Here is a 22,874-nt window from a genome sequence, read left to right on the forward strand (position 1 = left end):
CTCGTTACAAAATACCTGCTTTTGTTGCTACAAAAACAGCTGGAAATGCCCCAAAGTTACGTTGAAAAATAATTGCTTTATTTGTTACAAACACATCTAGAAATGTCAGCGCTCATGAAAACAACCACATCTGTCACTACAAAAACAGCTGGAAATGTCCCAAACTCTCGTTAGAAAAAATACCCGCCTTTATCACTGCAAAAACTGCTGGAAATGCCCCAAATTTTAGTTAAAAAAAAATTGCCATTTTTGTCTCTACAAACACAACTAGAAATGCCCCACGCTTTTGTTACAAAATACCTGCATTTGTCACTAAAAACAAGGCTAGAAATGTCCTGAATTCTTGTTCAAATACCTGCCTTTGAAGCTCCAAAATGTGTAAATATGTGTAAATGCCCCAAACTTCAATCGCTTTTGTTACTACAAACACAGCTGGAAATATCCCAAACTGTCATCACAAAATATCCACTTTTGTCGCACAAACACAACTGTAAATGTCCCAAAATCTCATAAAAAATACCTGCCTTCAAAGCTACAAAAACAGCTGGAAATGTCCTGACCTCTTGTGACAAAATACCTGCTTTTGTCACTAAAAACAAGGCTAGAAATGTCCCGACTTATTGTTAAAAAATACCCACTTTTGTCACTACAAATACAGCTGAATATCTCAAAACTACTTCATAGGTATGAAATGTACAAATGTATCATATTCATAGTTTGCAGAAACATACCATGGCAGCATTTTATTCTGGAGACTGGGCTGACTTATAACATTAGTATTTGGCATGGCAATTACATTTTGAATAGCACTGTTAAAACTTTCAGAAGTTTTCATTATATGTTGTAGCTAAAAGCCCATGACCAGAACGCTCACAATCAATACACTGTCTAAACTCCAAATGAAGGTGATCTTGACCTCACTGATCTTGACCCGACTTTTGTCGACATCAGAATGGTCCATTAATGGGTGTAATAGGTGTAAGCACTCCTCATTTGATCTTCGTCTCGTAGCTGAATGGCCTCAGCTCACCAAAGGCAACTTGGGAGGGAGAGGAAGCGAGGAGAGAGGTAGAAACTAGGGCACTGTTATCTGGCCCCTTTTTACCAACCACCAGGCACAAGGCAGAGAAAGAGAAAGAAAGAGCTGTGGACAGGAGAGCAGGAGAGACGAGAGGACACCAGAAGTGTAGTGAAGCTGTAGACGAGACCGGGGAACCTCTGGAGTCAACATCCGACGTCAAGGATCTGAAGACAAACAAGGCAACCTCGACTCGCTTACGCAGTCTTTACGATCACACGCACTCCATCTGCACACACCAGCATTTCACTTACTCGTGTCACACGCACCAACACACGTGCAAACACAGGCACGCGCACGCACACACGTCCAGAACTTTGCACACACGTCGAGCAGCAGCATGTTTGAGGAGCAGGCCACCAAGGTCAAGATCACGTCCGTGGTGATTGTGGTGGGCATGTCGGCGATGCTGGCGGCGGTGGTGACTGACCACTGGGCCGTGCTCAGCCCCCGGGTGGAGAAGCTCAACGCTACGTGCGAGGCGGCCCACTTTGGCCTCTGGAGGCTCTGCAAGAAGACCATCTTCATCGTGGAGGAGGACCCTCAGGGCAAAGGCTGTGGCCCCATCAGCTTACCTGGAGGTATGCAGCCTTTTGTTCTAACTGTTGGCAAATAAAAACCTGCTGTTTGATGATTTTTGTGTTGCCTTACTTAGTGTAAAGGCTCATGTCAAGGTGAGAAACATTTTAAAATATTATGACTTCAATCTGTGTTGTGTGGTTGCTGATTGACAGCTCTCCTGGCTTGAAATAATCCTGGATACATAGTCAAGAGGAGCATAGTGAGGAGTTTTTCTATTGCCAGATTTAGAAATACAGAGACAGAAAAAAAACCTGTTGTTGGAAAGTGGATGGGAACCTGTGAAGAAATATTTATACTGCAGCTCTGCTTATGTATCTGTGTAAACATGCAGGTCAAAGCAGACAAAAGCAACAGAAAGAAATGGATTTAACAGCCTAATGGCGCGCCGTCTGCTGGCTTTCATATACTCCCTTTTTATCACAGCGAGAATGTAGCCTGAACTTTGATGTGTGTGGGTCTCATCCCTTCACAATTTTCAGTAATCTATGTATATATCCAGAAACAGGCGAAGCAAACAGCATCTAATATTTCCATAAATCTGCGGACATCATCTCGGAGGCATTTTAAGGACAATCTTGGTGAAAGTAAAGAAGGAAAAGAGAGTCAGTATTAGTCGGCCTTGTCTTCCACCCTCTTTGCCTCCATCTGTGTGCCTGCCCCTTCCCCTCTTCTCTCACTCCTCTCACACACGTTGGCACGTGTATATATATATGTGTATACACGGACACACACACACACACACACACACATCTTTGGACTGAATGTGTAACAGCTCTATGGCCAGCTTCTCACTGAAACCATCATTATCTTCCACAAAGGAAGCCTCTGAACAGACTGCCAATTAAGCACAGTCGAGCAGCTGAAGTCAAGTGCGTAATGGAAGAGCATCGCTGCTGCAGTTCACAGTTAACATGACAAAAACACAAATCTGCTCTGTCTGGGCTGATGGACTCCCGATGGAGGATGAGAAATAAAGTTTATTTTACCTCACAGGAAGTGTAAGATAATTTGTCAGCATATTCTCCGACTTCTACATCTCTTGTTCAGTCTGCCTCACAGTGTCACAGCCGTCATTGCAGTCAGGTTGTCCAAGCGAGGTTTCCTTCAGTCTTTAATGTTCAGGAGGTTTTGACCAGAAACCGAATTATCCACAAAGGTCTCCTCCTTTTCGCAAACAAACGGACCTCGTGATTAAAAGCGGTATAAGCACTCAATAAAGCAGTTTTACGCCGACACTGACGCTGTTTGGCTCGTCGGAGAGGGGCTACTATCTTAGCATCTGCTAATGTGTGCTCACCTTTTTTCTCTGATAACTTAAAATCCAGATGTTCAGGATGTTTTTTCCAGGGGCTGAATTATCCGCAGAGGTCTCTTCCTCTTCAAAACAAACGGACCAGATTATTTAAAACAGTAAAAAGACTAAATACAGCCTTTTCATGTTTCAAATTCTCCGACATTGTTTTGCATGTTGGAGACAGGCCGTTAGCGCAGCACCTGCTAATGTGTGCTCACCTTTTTACTCTGGTAACTTAAGATTCAGACATTCAGGAGGTTTTTAGCGGGAGCCGAATTATCCTCAGAGTTTTCCTCCTCTCCAAAACAAATGGACCCAGTGATTTAAACTGGTAAAAACACTGAAAAAAGCAGTTTCACGTTAAAAATCAGTGTTTCTCTGACACTGTTTGGCACAGCAGGGGCTGGAGCCGAGTTGCCGCTAACCTTTGCTCGGCTCGTTTCTCTGATATCTTCAGATTTAGATGCCTGATAACTGGATGAAAATCATTCATCCAGTTAAGTACATAGTTAAAAATGATCAAGATCTACAGACTGTATTGTAAAAGTGTGGCTTAAAACTGAATAAAAGTCCATTTATGACAGCTTCTGGCAGACAACCACAACCCTGACGCATGCACAGAGGGCGTATGACAGCATTGATAGGTGCCAAATGACACAGACTGTCAAAATTGCAGATTTTTTCTGGGTTTTTATTTAAATTTAAATACACAATTCATTCATTTTAATGTAGAAAGGTTACATATCATGTCTTTAAATGCAGTACTGTCACTTAATTACAAACTATAACAAAAAGAAACAGTAAAAAGGTGGAGAGGCTGCTTGGTGCAGAATCTGTGTCAAAAAGTGAAAAGGTGATCTTCAACACAAACAAATTGCATAACATTGCAATGCAGTAAGTGATGCCTCAAAACCAGTCAAAAGCATTCTGTGTCGTATTCAAATGTCTGTGTCTCTGAAATAGCCTTGTAGCTTTAATTACAAGCCCGGTGTGAACAGAGCCAGCCCTGGGATAAACACTGTCTCTCTGGCCTCTGGCTGTGTGCGCTTGTGCCTCGCAGCCTAACAGAGAGATTTCACTCCGACTCTCTCATTGACTTCGCCTCCGGCTCCAGCACCTCAGGATCAGTACAGGCCTTAATGAAGTGTGGCTTCCCGCTCGAGCTCATGAGTTAGAGTACACCTGGGAGACTCGGGACGGATGAAGGAGATCGGGGGGGAGAAAACTGAAGTCTGAGTGGGTGGATAGAGGGTGGGCATGCCTATGTTGACCTGGAAAGGAGGAGCGCTTTTATAGTATCCACAGAAGGAGGGGGGCTTTCAGTGAAGGGAGGTGAAGCTGGCAGAGAAAGAGATGTGACAGCTGCCTGTCATCCAAATGTAACACATCAAGGGCCTCCAGAGCACCTTCTTGGTGTAAAATGATGATGAGATTCCTATCTGTTAAAAACAGTAGTTGGAGATTATTTTCCCACATGGACAAGTCTCCTGTGTAGCTGACAGACTCGCAACTCAAATAAGACAAACAATTGAGTTCTAACCTCCTCAACCTGACAGCAGCAGTGAAACAGTGTCAGAATATCAGCGTCGAATCCAAACCGCCACTGCAATACTCGACATGATCTGGAACGGACGGGAATGACAAGGAGAGCGAAGCCATCTGACAGACTGAACTTGTCGGCGGCTCACCTGTCGTGCTTCCAGCAGCAAAGGGAGTTCAGTCCTCAGTCTGCTGCTACCTGTGTGCCTCAAGAAATATCAGCTGTTCTAACAGAGACCCTCTTGATTACATTCTCCCAACCACAGTGGTGTGTCTAAACCTGGCTTATGAGGGAAAATGACTCATTCTCTCATATTACCTGAAAAAGGTCTGGGGATTTGGCACGAAGCTGTGCGGCTCTGCCATTTGCTCCCACGCCAGACACAAGGGTTTTAGTTATACAAGCCCATCTGTCCCCATTTTTGGCCTGGGTGCCATCAGGAAATGGATCCATAAGTGTGGTGGTGTGTCACTAGTCCTCTGTGCTGTCTTTTTGCATACTGTCAAGATGACATTGGGTGAGACTAGAGCTGCAAGGATTATCAAGTAGTTTTCTATGATTGAATTAATCACCACCTACTTTGATCATGAATTTATTAGTGATTTCTTAAGAAAAATGTTAAAATTCTCTGAATCCAGCTCCTTAAATGTGACTTTTTTCTTGTTTCTTTACTCCGTAAACTGAATATCTTTGGGTTGTGGACAGAACGAGACATTTGAGGATGTCATCTTGGACCTTTGGGAAACATTGATTAACATTTTTCACCATTTTCTAACATTTTATAAACCAAACAACGAATCATTTAATCGACAAAATAATCAGCAGATTAATCAACAATGAAAACAACCATTAGTCACAGCCCTAGGAGAGTTGCTGACTGACCAATTTCCAGCTGAGTTTCAGTGACTGTCCTCACCAGGCGAGGCTGACTGTCCTCCTTCAGCGGCCAAGAAAAAGCGTACAGTTTTCGTCTCAACAGGTGCTTTCTCTACTGGCACCCAGTTGCTCAATCTGGCTGATGTAGTTTGACAGCAGAAAGGACCACAGAGAAAAAGAGCCACTCTCTGGCTTCAGCTGCTCTGCTGCTCTCTCCTTGATAGAGTGCTATCAGCTCTGGCAACACGGCTGAGTACTGAGGGCTTGGCTGGATTGCACATTTGGAGTGTAATTTCACATGTATGATAGTGTTTTAGAAGTGATAAATTCACAAGCGCGCACGCACACGCGTGTGTGTGTGTGTGTGTGTGTGTGTGTGTGTGTATGTGTTTTTGCAAGATACTTTTTGCACTTATGCAAGCCAGCCTCAGGCGGCAACATTAAAGGAATACTTCACCTACAAAATGATCATTTGGATATCAATTACTCACCTTGGTGTTACATTTAATGCTGCACGGTTTGCACGGTTAACAATATGAAGAAAATTCTTGATGAATTGAAGTAAAAGTGGTCATCTGTTTACAAACTCGCACACACCTTGTGCAGTATAATCCAAGTCTCATTTATGTGGTTGTATGCTCAGTGCTTCCCAATCACATGCATTTTAGCTAAAACCCTAAGTACAAGTAGAGTGCCTAGGAAAATGTGTGAGCAGAGTTAAAATGCATGTGCTTGCCCAGGCGCAGGCTGTATACCCCTAAAAAGTACTGCATGTATATAACCCACATAACCTGGAAGGCTGCAATCATGTGACCACTCGCACTAACGGGAGTAAGGAAGGAAATAATATAAAAACGATGTGACCACTGCTGACCCAGGTGAGAGTGGACTCAAACGCACAACTCTGGAGACAACTTGGGTGAAATAACAGTCTTTACTGGTCAACAGGTAGGTTCAGTAAACAGAAGGACTATCAGTGGAGGCAAACAAATCCAAAAGGGATGAGGCAGAGGCAGAGTCAGTCAACAGGCTGGATAAAAAAAAAGGTGATCTGGCACCAAGAGAAAACAAGACACATTAAACACTGTGGTGAGGGGAAGGATAATGAGACACAGGTGAGGCTAATCAGGGCGGGGCAGACAATCAGACACAGGTGAAGTCATCGAAAGGGAGGGAAAACACACAGGGGCAGGACGTGAAGTGATCTGAAATGAGAGGAGGTGTGTCTGTGTGCAGATTCTCAGTCATCCAGATCATGGTAATCACAAGTGCTATAGCTATATCTTAGGCAACTGGACTTGCTTGAGTTTCTTGAAGACATTTCGCCTCTTATCCAAGAGGCTTCTTCAGTCCAAAATTGTAGAAGCTTTGAGTTATCTGAACGTATGCTGTCATGGTGTTTCTTTTCCTAAACGTAACCCATGTTACTTTACTTGCCTAAACCTCAGCCACATAACTTCACATTACAGTACATAACATCATTTGTAGGGTGCTAATTTGTCAGCTATCCTACGAACCATTGTATGAGGATACGTTGCCAGGCCTGCTGATCGTAAGTGTGGGTAAGGTTATAGCAAAATGCATGTGTTTGGGAAGTGCTGAGCATATGACTGGATAGAAGAGCTTATGCTTGTTGGGTATAAGCCAGCAGTATGTTCACTGGGTTAGTTTAGCAGCTATGCTAATGCTAGTTTGCTAACTAGCTAATTTGCAGTCGTCATTTCCAGTGAGTGCACAACAGCAGTGTTTGGTCTGAGACAACACTACCTTATTGAAATTTGCGCACTACACCAATGAGTACATAGTGCACATAGTATACTACATAGAAATGTACTAACAGAAGTATATGATTTGAGACACAGCATTAGATTACACTGAATGTGTTTTGCCGTTGTTAAAGATGGCCTCCTATTACTCCAATTCATCAAGAATTGTCTCACTTTTTGGGTTCTACCTTCACCTTGGAGGCATGCTTGGTTCGAACCCAGGGTGGGGGAGCCCTTCTGTGTGGAGTTTGCATGTTCTCCAGCTTCCTCCCACAGTCCAAAGACATGCAGGTTAATTGGTGACTCTAAATTGTCCATAGGTGTGAATGTGAGTGTGAATGGTTGTCTGTCTCTGTGTGTCAGCCCTGTGATAGTCTGGTGACCTGTCCAGGGTGTACCCCGCCTCTCGCCCAGTGTCAGCTGAGGTAGGCTCCAGCCTCTCCACGACCCCTAATAGGATAAGCGCTTACGGGAAATGAATGAATTAACGAATGAACGGGGTTAGTAACTTCTATATTAATGGTCATTTTGTGAGTGAAGTATGCCTTTAACACCTCATGATGATGGAGTGATAGATTTTATATCCCAGTATTTGACATACAATAGCAGTGAATAGTTCTGAACAAATATTTAGATCATTCTGGCACAATTAGCAACAAGCCAGTGGTGCAAAAATACACTCAGCATTTACTCTTACTGCTGCAGGTTCAGAGGTCAAAGAGATCTCTCATACTGTTTTTGATGGGTCTGCATAAGTAACTAGCCACTGAGTTCAGGGCCTAATGGAGTGGCTGACTAACAACAACACACCAGCATTACTTTATCTGCTTCTCCATTTAGTGTGCGCCGTCGGTCGAGTGTTTAGCACATAAGCAAAGCACGGTTGTGTAAAAAAAGAAAAAAAAGCCCGAGTTGATCGAGAGTGCACCATAACAGATTACATCCTTGATGAACAATATACCCAAGCAAGCAGCGGTGATTGGACTTAATAACATGCATTTGCATTTTCCCAAACAGAGGGGGAGTTAGTCGTCAAGAGGCACGTACACAAACACTTTTTTCATATAGGCACAAGGGCTTGCATAACAATGGCAGCAAAGCGGTGAACCCAAATGACTTTTGAAATTAGCTTCCCACAAATGACGCATGACAGCTTGAGTGCTGCAAAAATCAAACGAACCCTTTATGGATCACATCGCGCTGCTCGGATGGGAAATAAAAAGCGTAAATGGTGCTTTTGTGTGTATGTGTGGGTTTCTACACATATGTGTGGGAAGAACAAGGAGAGGAGTTTAATATCAGAGATGTTTTTAGAGCTTCTGAGTGGTCAACTTTGCTAATATTTCCAACAGTGGAAAGAAATTAGCACTTTTACTTTGAAATAAAACGTCCTCCTCCTCTGCTTCTTTCAGTGACACAATGCCTGTCTGGCGCCCCCAATGCATACCTTCGAAAACACCGGTGTCACCTTGAGCCACCATTTTCACTTTCTAGGCACCCAGTCATTTTCCTTTCTAGCTCCGGGTGCAGAGCCAAAACTCTGGAGGTGTGGCGCTGATTTGGCATTCAGAAAAACAGGTGCAAGGTTCAAAATTTGAATGAGTCACTCGCCATTATGTAAATTTGAGAAATATAAAAGGAATTACACATTCAGAGATTACATTAGTTACAGAGTGAGATGCTCGGATGTAGTTTGTAGGGACTATGGTGATGACAAACTTTAATGTTTTGAATTTCATAATAAAGGGCACACACATACGCACATGCACATACTCGCAAGGGCCGTGAGGACTCTCCTGTGCTGCTGCGTCCCAGTTATCAGACCTCCTAGTGGAATAGCCATTCAAATACCATCACTACCACCACCACCCATCCTATTCACATTGACCCAGAATTAGTCGGTCATTCTGGATGGCTAGAAAAAGAACAGCCCCCCCCCCCCATCGCCTGATAAACTCATCTTCTTTAAGAGTCCTGCAAAAGATACAGAAGCTATTTTCGAGACCAAATACAATTGTGATTATAGGTAAAAACCTATAGAAAGCTGTCAAACAAATCAACAAAAATACTAAACTGAGAGAAGAATGGAAGACAAAGCTGAGGTGGAAGACAAAGACAGGTTTAATGAGTGGTGGGAGGACGGAGAGGAAAGTACGGGTGCAGGAGAAGCCACACATCACAGAGATTAAGGTGGTAGCAAAGTTTAATGGAAAGATGCAAAACCAAAATGACAAGCGATGCTTCGTTTTAATCACTCTCCCACTGGAACTAAATCTCCCCATTAGCCTGACCGCAAGGTCAATGACACGGACCCAGATGTTCTCCTCCTCACTGAATGTTCACCATCTAAAGTTACAAGGCAGATTTGTTTTTAAAGTGGAAGTAGATGAGTTTTTTTCTTTATCTTAACATTATTGAATAAATGTTCATCTCGCAGTGTAATGGCTATAGAATGATGTCATCATTGTTGTTTCGCCTGGCTCTCTATGAGGCTAACTTTCACCATGCAACTCTGTCTACCAGCAGGTATGATCTCCAAAGGAAAATGAAAGCTCAATATTTATAGCACAAAGAAAGTGTGTCAACTATTGCACAACCAAACCAGCAAGAAGACAGCCCTTATGTTTCCCTGATAGCTATCAGTAGCTATCCCCAGTTGCCAAAGACTATCAGTGTAAGTTATTTGCAGTTACTATCCCCAGTAGCAGAAATGGTGGACAGTGGAACAACTGACGTAACCGTGGAAAAGAAATGCAGTGTATCCTGTATTGTTGGTGCTTGTAAACCTCTGAGGAAAATGGAAAATGATCTGGTTGTCACTGTGACAGCTGTGCCAACAATGATACCTCTTGGAAGTTGAAAAGTTGTCTGTTTCCAACTTTTTGTGGGCAGAGTGTTTTACTTTAACAAAATATGAATGTAGGTACACTTGATGTGTCTTAGCAAACACTACCAGTAAAACCAGTATAATGTGTCATAAACACAAAACTTGGCAAAAAAAAGTTGACGTTTTCTAAATTTTTGGCTCAGCATAATGATTCAGGCACAAAGAAGAAGCAAAATGATTAAATCATTGGGATGAATCACATCTGTGCGATCGCTCTTCCAGCCTTCTGTCTGTTTTAGCCGAAGTAAAGTACTGAAAAACTTCTCCTGACTGCCCATTTGGAAGAAGCTATGCCTGTCATTTGGCTTGATTTAGGTTATGAATTTGCACCTGTATTTGTTGTGTGCGCTATTTGCCAGTTTGGAATGAATCAAAATGTTGAAAACAAATCATACCCATCACAATAAAATGAGCCTAATTGCTAAATGACATGCCTGATGAGTGGTGGTCTAATTGTGCCTGAGCAACCATAGCCAGAAATGACAGCCCCATCAAGCTGTGCATTTCTCAAAAAAAGATTTTTTATGGTAAATTGGACCACCGTTATTATTACAAAGTGCATACCTGCCATGCTAGAATGGAAAAGTTGTCCAATAAATGCCACTGGTATCGGCACTGTACATTTCAGCAAACCATGCTACATTTGTACATTTAATATGTACAAAGTGAAGTTGACATTTCTTTACATTTCAATACTGATTTTTTTTGGTGTGATTACACTGTGGTTAGCATGTGGTTAGGTTTAGGCATGAAGACCACCTGGTTAGGGTTAGGAAAGGGTTATGGTTGGGTTTGGGTTTGGGTTTGGGTTTTAATAAGGCTGCACCGGGCTGCTGATTTGGTGTGTGTGATATGGAAGGAGAGAAATGGTGATGTGGAATAGTTTTGCTCCTCTGCTTGGAGGACCAGGGTTTGATTCCCAAGCAGACCACAGGACCTAAGGACAGAAGAAGCAGCATGCCCAGTTTTATTTCTGAGTGGGTGGTGGCTGTTTGATGGGGTGACTGAGGGGGCGGGGTCCAGGTCGAATCTGTGGTTACGATGGGGGTAATATTAGATGGTGATGTTTTGTTATGGTAGAGCTGTGGTGAGCACTCAAACAGAGCATTCAAAATGAGAGGCTTCGCCATGGGAGATTGGGGTTCAAGTCCTGGTCCCGGCTGCATCAGTCCCCAGACCTGTGGACCCCCCGGAGAGGCAACATCCAAGCACATAAGAAAATACCTAGCTGAAAATACCTGGTTTGGTCGTTACAAACATGGTTGAATATGTCCCGCCTCTTGGTAAAGCATACCTGCTTTTTTCACTATAATATCAATGTGGGTCTTGAACAGTTGTCCGCTGCTTGCCAGCAGTCTCACTGAGGTCTAACGCATTGCACCATGGGGATTAGAATATCAGCTCATATACCTGTAATCTTAACCACACCACTTTAGAAACACTGATATGATATGTATGAAATATATAAATGTTACGGATCTGTGGTTTGCAGAAATGTACATTTTATTCTGGCAACTGGGCTGAGACTTTAAGAGCTTTAACAACAGTAACTAAGGGGAGGGTGGGGCTAAGCAAAGGGTCACTTACTCAACTTAAGAAAATCTGTCACTCTCCTAGCTCTCATTTTGCTCTCCCAGCTCTCTACATCATCCTTTTTAATTCATCAGGATCAGCAGATAACTAGAGGCTCAGGCTTTTGAAGCCTCTTTTGTATAAACCAAAGGTCTTTTCTATCTTGTCTTTGTGTGGCAGGCAGATAATAGTCCTAATAGAAACTAGAGTAAATCTTACAGCTACACCCAAACACATATTAGCTTAGACTAGTTTAGCCCCAGAGGTAAATACAGCTAATGACAGACGACTAATGAAAATAATGTATTTGCAGATCCAGGCTGCTCTCTGTCGACCCCACCTCCGATTCCCCTCGCCGCCAGCCTGTCCATCCCCTTAATCACACACATGCAGCCATATGCATGCACACACTCCTCTTGATATGCCTTTACATGGGTAAATAGACAGGACTAGCCAAGACCTGCAGCAGCCTGTTGCTAGGTTACCTCTTTAGTGATTCCTTCTCATCCTGGGTAACAAACAGCTCCTCTGTTGCCTGGTGCACACACACATACACACACACACACAGTATGTGCACACACAAACATTGTCCATCTCTGTGTGGACCGAGAGAGCACCTGTCTGCTTTATGGGTTTAATTTCAGCAAGAGAGGACGGCGAGTGGAGGAAAAAGGGGACACTCACTTGGCCTTTACGTCCTCCCTGCCGCTCCCTCTCAGCCCAGCTGTCCTTAGAGACTGCAAACAGATAGATGGATGTGTGTTTCTGCAATGACTGCACTCAGACATCGTTTTTTTCTATATGAGGCTATATTGAAGATGGAGGTCAAAGGACCAGAGTTTGTGTGAGCGAAGTGCAGAAATGTATCATTTCTGTGTAGAAATGCTGATTTCTTAGATGTTAACACAGCCAACATGAAGGAGAGTGAAGGATTTGAGTTAAAGACTTTTTATTTTAGGAAGACGGCGAGTCACAGAACACTGCTGTGATTTGGGGGTGGTGTTCAATGTGCATTGGATCAAACAACCAGAGAGGAACTGCTACAGCTGATTATCTGCCCATTTAGAAATGACACAGATATGCTATTTCATGCTCAGATAACACATAGCACACAGTCTATACTTTGTTTTCTGGCACAATAAGTACCAAAGAATGTTATTCAAACAAAGAGGCACAGTTTCTAGTCACTCGGCTTGTCTCACAGTTGTTCAAGTTCAAGTTTACTGTGTAAACAAGTTATACTTAAATGCTTGTGCTCAGTGGCACTTTCCGTACAACAACAAATAAATAACATTACAACATACAGCACAAAAAGTCTACAAGCAACAAAGTTCAACAATGTGCAGTGTGTACGAATGTGTCAACTGCTAAGCGACCTGACAGCCCGAGGAATGAAGCTGTTGCTGGGATAGTTGGTGTGGGATTTAATGCTATGATAGTGTTTTTTTTCATGGTCGCACTGAGAATAGAGCATGAGCGGAATGTCAGGTATCCTTAAGGATGTTTTGGGCTGTCCTTTGAGCCCAGTCTTACTCTGAAGTCTTCGAAATCCAACGCTTGGGCAGTGACTTGCAGCATCAGACACCAAGGAAAAAGGTATCCTTCAAGTCAGCATGATAAGCGGCTGGTTGCCGTTTTTGTTAAATGGTGCCTGGCTGCGTCAGGGGGAAACACGGCGGGACATGGATGAAAGTTAGGGTGGCGAAAGTCAGACTGGGGCAGGCTGGAGGTGGTGGTGGATGGGTCCAACAAACACCAACTTTCACCCAAGAGAGCGGTGTTCACATCACATAAGATTATAAAGCCAAGCCCTGTTCTTTATTCCTAAACCTAACCATGTGTGTTTGTTGTTGAAGGGGAAAAAACGTCAAATCGCGGTGTTGTACTGACGTAGTGCGTCTATCTTTAAAGAGCCTGTATGTGAACTGTAAATTTCCTGTGAAAATGGAAGTGTATTTTGAAAGAAGATAATGTGTGTAACAGGCAGAACTTGACAGCGTCCCTGAACGTTAACAACCAACGCACACAGGGTACCTTGCATGTCTTTTGTGGACATGTAAAGTACATGACCAAACATCAATATGTCATAACATATAACAGTGTCGGTGTGAGAGAATGTGTTTTGATAAAACACCATTTTTCAAATCCTGAAATTTAATTTGGTCAAAAATGTGCTGTTTCTAGACGTGTAAGAACTTTATAAATAGCAGAACATTTAATGATCTATACTATAATGATCAAATAACTTTGCCAGCTGAAAGCTAATCGACTAAAGGCAATGGATACATGTAAAACAACTATTTATAAGGCAACAAACAAAGCCAGAATTCCAGACTGAAATATATAATTAAGTCATGCCATCATGGGTGCAGATCCCGGGGGGGACGGGGGGGACATGCCCCCCCCAAATTCTGAAAAACACAAATTGTCCCCCCCATTTCTAAATAGCTTAAATGATTGAAATTGAACAAATGTATACAGTAGTCCTATATACTGGGAGAAAGGGAAGATGATGAGGAGAAATGGGAATCCGTGAGAGGCGAGAGATGAGAACGTGAGCGGACATAACATGCCTGAGACCCTGAAACTAGAAGTAGCATTAACTAACAGTGAAGCAGTGAAAAGGAGGGTGATGGCTGGTTCCATGTACTACTGGCTGTTTAAGAGAAATAAACAGGAAAGGTAAGCATATGATTCTCTTTGTAGTGCTTTTTGAATGACTTGGTGATGGTGATGAGCCTCTATGAAATCGTGAAATATGCTGGCAATCTCAAGCGCTCTGTCGGCATGATTTGCATGCGTGCAATTAAAAAAAAAAATCACAACTGATGGTGTCCCCCCCAAACTTGTCATCAGATCTGCACCCATGCATGCCATATAATAATGCTTTTTGGGCAGATGCATGTGTAATGACTCGTCTTCATGTTTATTTGACATCCCTGTGTGTCCTATTTTATTTTGGTAACCATTGTCTCATCTCGATTTAGATCCCACGACTTGTCAATCGTCCCTCCTTTGTGACTGCTCGCCCCGCTCTAATGTATTTCACCTGTGTCTCATTGTCTCCCTTGTCTAGTCCTTGTCCTCCCCTCCTTTGTTGCAAGAATGTTTGAATCTTTGTGTGAAAGTTCCAGCATTTCCTAGTGTTTCCTGTGAGTGTATGTTTGAGCAGTTTTGCCTTTTGACCTATTGATTCAGATACCTTTGCCTGTGTGATTGATCACACGTGTTGACCTAAGCCTGATTTAAAAAACACTGAACTTTTGTCCTACCGTGTGTCCTAATACCCATACCACTATACTATGTAGCAGGGATGCTAAACTTGCTTTGCCCGGGGGCCATTTTTGCAAAACAAAAGGAGGCCAGGGGCCAGTGGCAGCAGCCCCACACAGGTCAGGTGTCCACAGTGGTGTTTCAAGAAATTGAGGATAGTCGGGGCTTAGCCTGCACCTCTGTCTGTCCTCCCCTGACACTGTTTTTTAAAACAAACTCTAATTTGAATCTTTTTTATGCACTCTGGTGCATTATTTGCATAACAAGTATAAGACAGTGCAAGTAAAAACAGTTTGAATCCTTGAATTTTTATTGTAAATTCAAATACCTATCAGCATCACTGCAATATAGTATGCCATAAAAAGATTTAGTATGTCCCAATACATAGCATGTAAAATGCAGTATGCCAAAATATCAGGATGTTCTACTACATCCGGTCAGATTTTCTGACCCACAATCTTCTGTAGTGCGGAAGATCCGTTGCATCAGCTGAGCTGCAGACAGATGACAGTTTGTTGAAATCTGTCAGATGCTGCAATGACAGATGACAGCACATTAAAGTGACTGATGACCAATTGATAAGTAATAATTGGAATATTAATTGTTTAGTAATATATAATAAATCATCAAATGACATACGTATTAAATGGGGTGTATCTTTCTTTGTGTCCTAACAACGTCAATATATGATGATAACACAATGATAACACTATTGAGTTATTCTTTTAAAGTTTATGTACACAGTGTGCATTCAGCAGCTTTATACATCCTCAAGACTGAAAATAATAAGTCAACTAAGTCTAAAAATAATAAACCAGTGTTGACTTACATGGGACTTAACCCCCAGTCTCCTGTGTGAAAGTCCTGTGCTTCCACCATGTCCTACTCCCTCTGTGGACTGTGTTGCTCTTTACACTACGTCACCTGACTTTCTGCGAGTTTTTCTTACAGATATATCACTTTAATATCAGAAAATGCCCTAATCCAACTGCTTCCGACCTCTACGGAACAACATGACGTGTACTAGCCAATCACATCACACCGTGGGATCCATAATAAGGTGTTGTGGAGCTGGATCGCTGACTATTCTCACCTGGGTGCAAATACACACTCTGTACTTTTTTATATATATCTCTGTGTGTCTCATTAACGCATGTGTCAACGGGACCGGTTACAGTGATTGGTATTGCAGACACACAGGGCGACGGATACAACCTGAGCCACCTGTTCTCTCCCCCTCATGTTTCATATCCTTGTTTCTCTCTCGCCCCCTCTTTCTCATCCTCCTCACTCTCTCCCTGTCTTCTCCGCAGCGAAAAACTGCTCCTACTTCAAACACTTTACCTCGGGGGAAGAAGCTGAAGTTTTTGAAGTGAAGACCCAGAAAGGTGGGTGCCTCCTCACTGCCACCCTGACTACATATTACAACAGATCCTGTTTTTTTCATACCCAACAGCCTGTTAAAGAATGTGTACAGTAAACCAGGGAAACACATGGATATATGCTTAGATATCGTAGTTTATCTCATGTAAGACCCCTACAGACACTGCAGCCTGGTCTTCTACACACAAGTAATGTTCAATAGCAAAAAGACTTTGTAGGAAATGCTTATGCAGCCTGGGTTTTTCTTTTCAATATACCAAGGAAACATTTGAACACAAACTCATTTACACGCACACAGTACTTCATGTAAGATAAGAACGAAATCTGATCCAACATCCTCTGATTTTAATCTTCTCCTCCTCTGCCATTTTCAAAGTAAACATATTTCCAGGAAACCGCTCCTCTGTTGGCGAGCTGATTCTTTCAGCCTCTGATTAGATGCAGAAAAACACACAGGGAAGCGTGTGGGACACAGCTAGATACTCATGAAGGCAGGAAATTACACAACATTGTCAAAGTATTAGATAAATTGAGGTAGATGTACAGTACACCGTCGAGAAATCAGTGAAGACACATTAAGAATTTAAAATTCACAGTGTTTCATACATGGTAGAAAATTAATAGGGTCATACATTAATTTTAGTGCAGGATACAAAGAATTACGGACAAACATCAGTTCAACAGATGCAGTTTTTACACTGTAACTGTACATACACTTGGATGTATTGCTGAATGGGCCTTACTGTAGGGTTGTGGACCAAACAAGATATTTGACGACGTTATCTTGAGCTTTGAGATACACTGGTCAACCTTTTTCATAATTTTCTGACATATTATAAAGCAAAAAACATATCGATTTATCGAGACAAATAATCAACAGATTAATTGACAGTGTTGCAGCCCTTAAAATTTTACTTAAATTATAACGTGCCAACCAGGAGGGAAATCAATGACCATAAAGAAATGCAAAGGAACTACAAAGAGACGCAAAAAACCACTAATGCAGGCAAAACAGCCACAAAGAGATGCAAAAGGACCAAAAAAAGGCACAAATTGCCTCAATAAGAAACACAAAATTACCACAAAGACACACCCAACCACACACAGATGTATGCTGACTACAAAGAGATGCAAAACAACAAAAAAAATGAGGAAGAACAGCCACACTTAGAGGCTGTTTACACGTACACGGTGATTTTGATAAACGGAGACATCTTCCTTCATTTGTGCCCTTCGTTTACACGCAAACGGAGATTTCTCCTCTGAAAATGAGTCTTTCTAAAAACTCCGGCCAGTCAACCAATAGTTGTCGTTTAGGGTCATTAGTCAACTAGTTGCCTGCATGTTTACGATATTAATGTAATTATTAAATGACATATTTTGGGCGGGGCAACACAATGGTTTGAGTTGAAGGTGTGAGAAAGAATAGTATCAGTAACATTGTTAACACTGTGCTACATTACAGAGAAATACAAAACTGTACTAATGAACCTTCATTAATATAGGCCTATATTTTATCTACAAGTGCACGTCACACACTGAGCGAGCCGCCTGTTAATGACGCTGTGGGCTAATGGGCATGTAGCTACTTCCATGTTTCAGATGATACGTCATGTTTGTAGTCGACCAATGAAGATGAGTTTAAATATCACCTTGGGTTCATCCTTCACCTTCTCAAAATGATCCCACACTTTGGATTTCCTGCTCGACATGTTATTAACTAGCCTGTGGAATAACCGCAGGTACCAGCCCTGGAAATTAACGTGACTCCTAATAGAGTATCACTTTTTTTTCTGGGACTAAGCAACCAATGAAATCTTGCCAACTCGACTACTGTTTGATTGACTATTAGCGGGCAGCTCTGAAAATGTATAAATGTCGAAAGAGAGGCACAGTTTTATGTAGCAGCAGAAAATACAAGAAAAGCCTGAAAATCTGTGATGCTACATGACACCAGTTCCAGTAGTGATCGGGGTGAACACAACATGCACAAGTGAAACACATAAAGAGCCAATGACACACATGCACGCTAACACAGACCGACAGCCCTCACACCGACAGCGTAAGGTTATTTTACACGTGGTGTTTCTCCTCAGTCGGGGGGCTGAAACAGAATAGGATGCTCCGAGGATCATCTCTGTCACAGTTGGAGTGTTACATAGAAGGAAAGACTAGATTATCTTTATCTGACAAACAGACGGGAGGGGAGGCGGGTGGGAAGAGAGAGATGTTCTAATCATCCTGTTATAAGCCCGCAGCATCTTATCTGTCATGCAAATGGCATTATTGCCACTTTGGAGAAATGACTGTTGTTTTTAGAGTGAGGCTAATTTAAAGGCTAATTATCTGTGTCATAACTTGCCTGAGTGCAGTATTGAAACAATTATTATGGAGACAAGACTGCAACCTCCCCTTCTGCTCCTACCCACTCTCTCAATTTTTAATCGTTGGCTGCCACTCTGCCATCTCCCTTCCCTCAATCTCTCACTCGTGCTCGCCTCCTGACTGTTCCTCTTTCTGTGTCTTCTCGCTCCCGCTTTGTTCCCCGATACTGTCTTTGTTTCTCACTTCTTGTCTCCTGTCTTTATCAGAGTACAACATCTCAGCGGCAGCCATCGCCATCTTTAGTCTGTTCTTCATGATCCTGGGCACCCTCTGTGTCATCTTCTCTTTCGGGAAGGGACGGGACTACCTGCTCCGGCCTGCTGGGATGTTTTTCGCCTTCGCAGGTCAGACGTGGCAGATAATGTGAATCACAGATCAGGCTCTGTCTGCTGCTCTTGTCTCTTTGTGTTACAGCTCGACTCGAAGTGAGGTGTGTCAGAGTCATCGTCACGAGCACCTTTTCCTGATGAATATTACTTATGCAGCTAATTAAACAGTGTTGACAAAGCCAATTTGTCAAGGTGGCAAGTGGTGATGGAGCCCATGCAGCTCTGGGGTGACATTTCAAAATATTTTAATAGTGTTAAATTAACTCTGAGGGGTGTTTACTTCATCTAGCGGTGCATTTATTGTTACCAAGTTAGAATAAAACTGACACTCTTGCCGTGTAAATGTGGAACTGTGACAGCATTTGATTAAACAGTGATGACATCTGCTTTTAATAACAACCCATTCTCTCTGTTTTGGCACGCAGGCCTCTGTATCATCATTTCGGTTGAGGTAATGCGCCAATCTGTCAGGCGCATGATCGACAGTGATGAGACCATCTGGATTGAATACCACTACTCCTGGTCCTTTACCTGCGCCTGCGCCTCCTTCACCCTGCTCATCCTCAGCGGAGGCGCCCTGCTCCTCATCTCCATGCCTCACATGCCACGTAACCCCTGGGAGACCTGCATGGACGCTGAGCCTGACACCTTAGATTAGCCACAGGTGATGCAATGTCTCAGATCTTGATTGAAATGACAAAAAACACAAGTGGTTTTACATCTTTTAGCCCTTTAACTACATATCATATCCCACATATTTATCATTACTGCAAGCTATTTTCCAGAGTATTAAAACGTTTTTCCCATCCTCCATGTCCATTGATTTCAGTTTATGTTAGTAAAATATGAAAATCAACTTGGAGAGATTTGTGATAGATAACCAGCCACAGCAAAAACAATGAAGCCCATGTTGTCTTCACAGGGTAAAGCAGCCAGGAACACGAATTGTTTTGATCCCCAGGGGATCCCGGTCCCCAGAATAAAATGCTGGTATTGCATGTTTCTACGAACAACAGTTACATTTGCACGTTAAACTGGAGCCAACAAAGACAGGACTCAGATGTAAGACTCAAAAACACATCGCTTTTTTACTGCAATCAGTCCAAAAACACAAAGGTATCCAAAGGCAGTGGGCTTAAACAGGGTTAAACATGCAAAAATCTGGCCAAATCCAAAAGAACACTTGGGAAAAATGGCCAGAACACACACTCAGACAAATGAGAATGAACTGGCAACAGACACAGGGTAGCACAAGGAGTAAATACACAAGGGAGGAGGGGTAATGAGGGACAGGTGAAACCAATCAGGGCGGGGCAGGTAATCACACAAGAGCGTACCTGAAATGAGAGACAAGGATGAGTATCTGAAAACAAGGAAAACATGACCTTATCGAGGACCTCAGGGTGTAACACATGTTTCATACATATCATTAACATTTCTAAAGTGACGTGGTTCAGATTACATGTAGCTGAGTTTCTCATCAGGAGGTGGAGGGAATGGTGGATGGTGTCACACCTAGGCAAGATGACAGAAGCAGATGATTGTTCAAGACCAACAAACAACAAAAGTGGATATTTTTTAACAAAGGGAAACGTAAAGTTCCAGGATATAATGTACAAATGTAACATATCTGTGGTTTGCAGAAACGTAAAATGCCAACGTTTATTCTGGTGACTGGGTATAAACTCTTCCTGAGCTGAGGAATGATTAAGTTACATCCAAGATGTTGAAGTCATCTGCTGAGCAACAACTATTTTAAAGGAAAAATGCACCCAACTCACTTTAAAAAACAAACAAACAAAAAAACAAGGTCCATGTGTGCTTATTAATTGTTTTAAGGGTTTGGTAGATGCAGTGCTTGTCAACAGCAGTGTCTTAAGTTCAGGATGTTGAAGCTTTCCCCAAGCACCCAAACACACCCACAAGTTAAACACACTAACACACTAAACCAGATAAACGCTTTGTTTAAAGTGAAGTAGTGAATTGTTGTAATGGGCCTCTGTCACTGCAGCAGCTTCTTTTCTCCAAGGACTTCCTACGATAAATCAATGACATTTACTGTCTAGAGAGAGACCGCTCTCCTGATGCTCCCTTACTGACATCAATCACACACTTCAGGTCAGTGTTTCAGACCTTGGTGACCAGGACCTCTAATCCATAGTGTTGTACATGCTATGTGGTGAACCTTGGGGTTTTTATCAAATGTATTCTGCTTTTAGTCTGCATTTAAAAATAACTGACCGTTTGCTAAATCCTTGGCCTCAACAGCCATTGTCCGAACATAACTGTAACCATGCGCGGCATGTCTTTCAAGCTAAAGATTTCGCCACGTTAAAGCGCTGTGCACCTGCTTGGACAGTAAGTGTTATTGCAAAGCCAGTGGTAATTCACTGGTAAGTAATTAATTTTTTCAGGGTTGCAGGTACAATAATACAAACAACAATCTAAACAGAGTTATGTTTGAATGAAACAACAGTCTCTTTCATAATTGATTGTCATACTTTAATTATTAGGACTGTAAACAACTGTAAACGGGAACACATATATGTACACCATTCTTCCTGAAATTCATTTATGAGTTTATACAATATCCCACCCCCGCACCAACCCCTAAACAGACACGTATGGAAGACACTACGAATGACACCTCATCTATGCAAGCACAGAACAAACAACGTGTATTAAAATACGTAGCCTACGTACAATTACACTCACGGAAAGCAATGTTTTAATACATATCTTAATGGTAGTAACAGTCACAGTTCTTATAAATAAATCTTGCATGTCGTTGCTGTCCAATGGAGACCACCCAATTCCAAAGCATAGGGGTCCTGAACCTCTTAATGTGACTGAATGTGGGAGTGTTTCTACATAAACTGAGACACATCTAACACTTCTGAAGCTGTACAACCAACAAGGCTGCTAAAATGGGTGTTCCCTCTAAGCTATGAGAAGTTGACATACTGGAGGTGCATGGCTCTCACAGGACAACGACATACATACATACATACACAGATACATAAAGTTAAAGGTCATTATCGATATATTCATGTACCTCTGAAGCCCAACTTGTAGTTTGCCTTCTATACTAATTAAGACTGGCTGCCCGGGGAGCAGGAATTGGACCATTACATTCTTATATGAATGATTTTATGTATGATAATCACAGCTTTGTCTCCATTGTACACTGCATATGGAAAGCAGCCATAGCTAAGGGGGCGTGGCTTAGCAAATGGTCCATTACTTTGCCACATTACTGGGCTGTGAAGGTACCTTCACATAAACATCCATAAGAAATGTATTTAAGGAGAAAATATAGATGTTTGTTGCACTTATATGTATATGTATATTTTTTGCAATGCTGTATTAAATTGTGTTACTTTTAATTTGGGGCCGTAAATGCCTAAAGCTAAAATATTTAGGATAAGTATGACACAGATGACTTTTTCATTTTAGTATTACCTATGATTGTAAAATGGTTCCTTAAAGCTTTTCAGTTCTCTCGATATTGTTGCTGTCAGATGAAAACCTCATTCAATGGACAGACTTTATTTTAAGTAGCTTTTTAATTGTTTCCATGTTCAAATCATAGATGACCTTTCTGATTCTCATGCAATCAATAAAAACACACAAATCAGATTTCACCTGACAGCAGTAATTTTTATTTGGCTCTTTTTTTCCAGCGTAGATTTCACACAAGAGTCATATATTGTTAACCAACCAGCCATCCACATTGAACATGTTATTCTAAGTCACTCTGGCCCCCGAAGTCATTCAGCCGGTGCAGGTGCAGTGAAATTAAAGTTCCCTAAATGACACTGTTCCACGGGGGAACACAAGAAGAAATGATTACATTTAGCTCTGAGGTCCTTCTGTGAGGAACATTTTCATTTTTCTTACTGCAGCCAC

At 42.1% G+C, this 22,874-nt stretch overlaps 1 protein-coding gene across 1 annotated transcript; it reads left to right on the plus strand.

Annotated features, from left to right (window-relative positions):
- The first annotated feature begins 1,122 nt into the window (after positions 1 to 1,122).
- On the plus strand, positions 1,123 to 22,639 carry cacng1b (calcium channel, voltage-dependent, gamma subunit 1b). The gene is made up of 4 exons (XM_049562366.1): positions 1,123 to 1,659; positions 16,182 to 16,256; positions 18,843 to 18,980; positions 19,391 to 22,639. The coding sequence occupies exons 1-4, from the start codon at positions 1,419 to 1,421 to the stop codon at positions 19,621 to 19,623; spliced, it is 687 nt and encodes a 228-aa protein (XP_049418323.1). The 5' UTR covers positions 1,123 to 1,418; the 3' UTR covers positions 19,624 to 22,639.
- Positions 22,640 to 22,874: the final 235 nt, after the last annotated feature.

This window comes from Epinephelus fuscoguttatus, linkage group LG19 (genome assembly GCF_011397635.1).
Source record: "Epinephelus fuscoguttatus linkage group LG19, E.fuscoguttatus.final_Chr_v1".
Lineage (NCBI taxonomy): Eukaryota > Metazoa > Chordata > Actinopteri > Perciformes > Serranidae > Epinephelus > Epinephelus fuscoguttatus.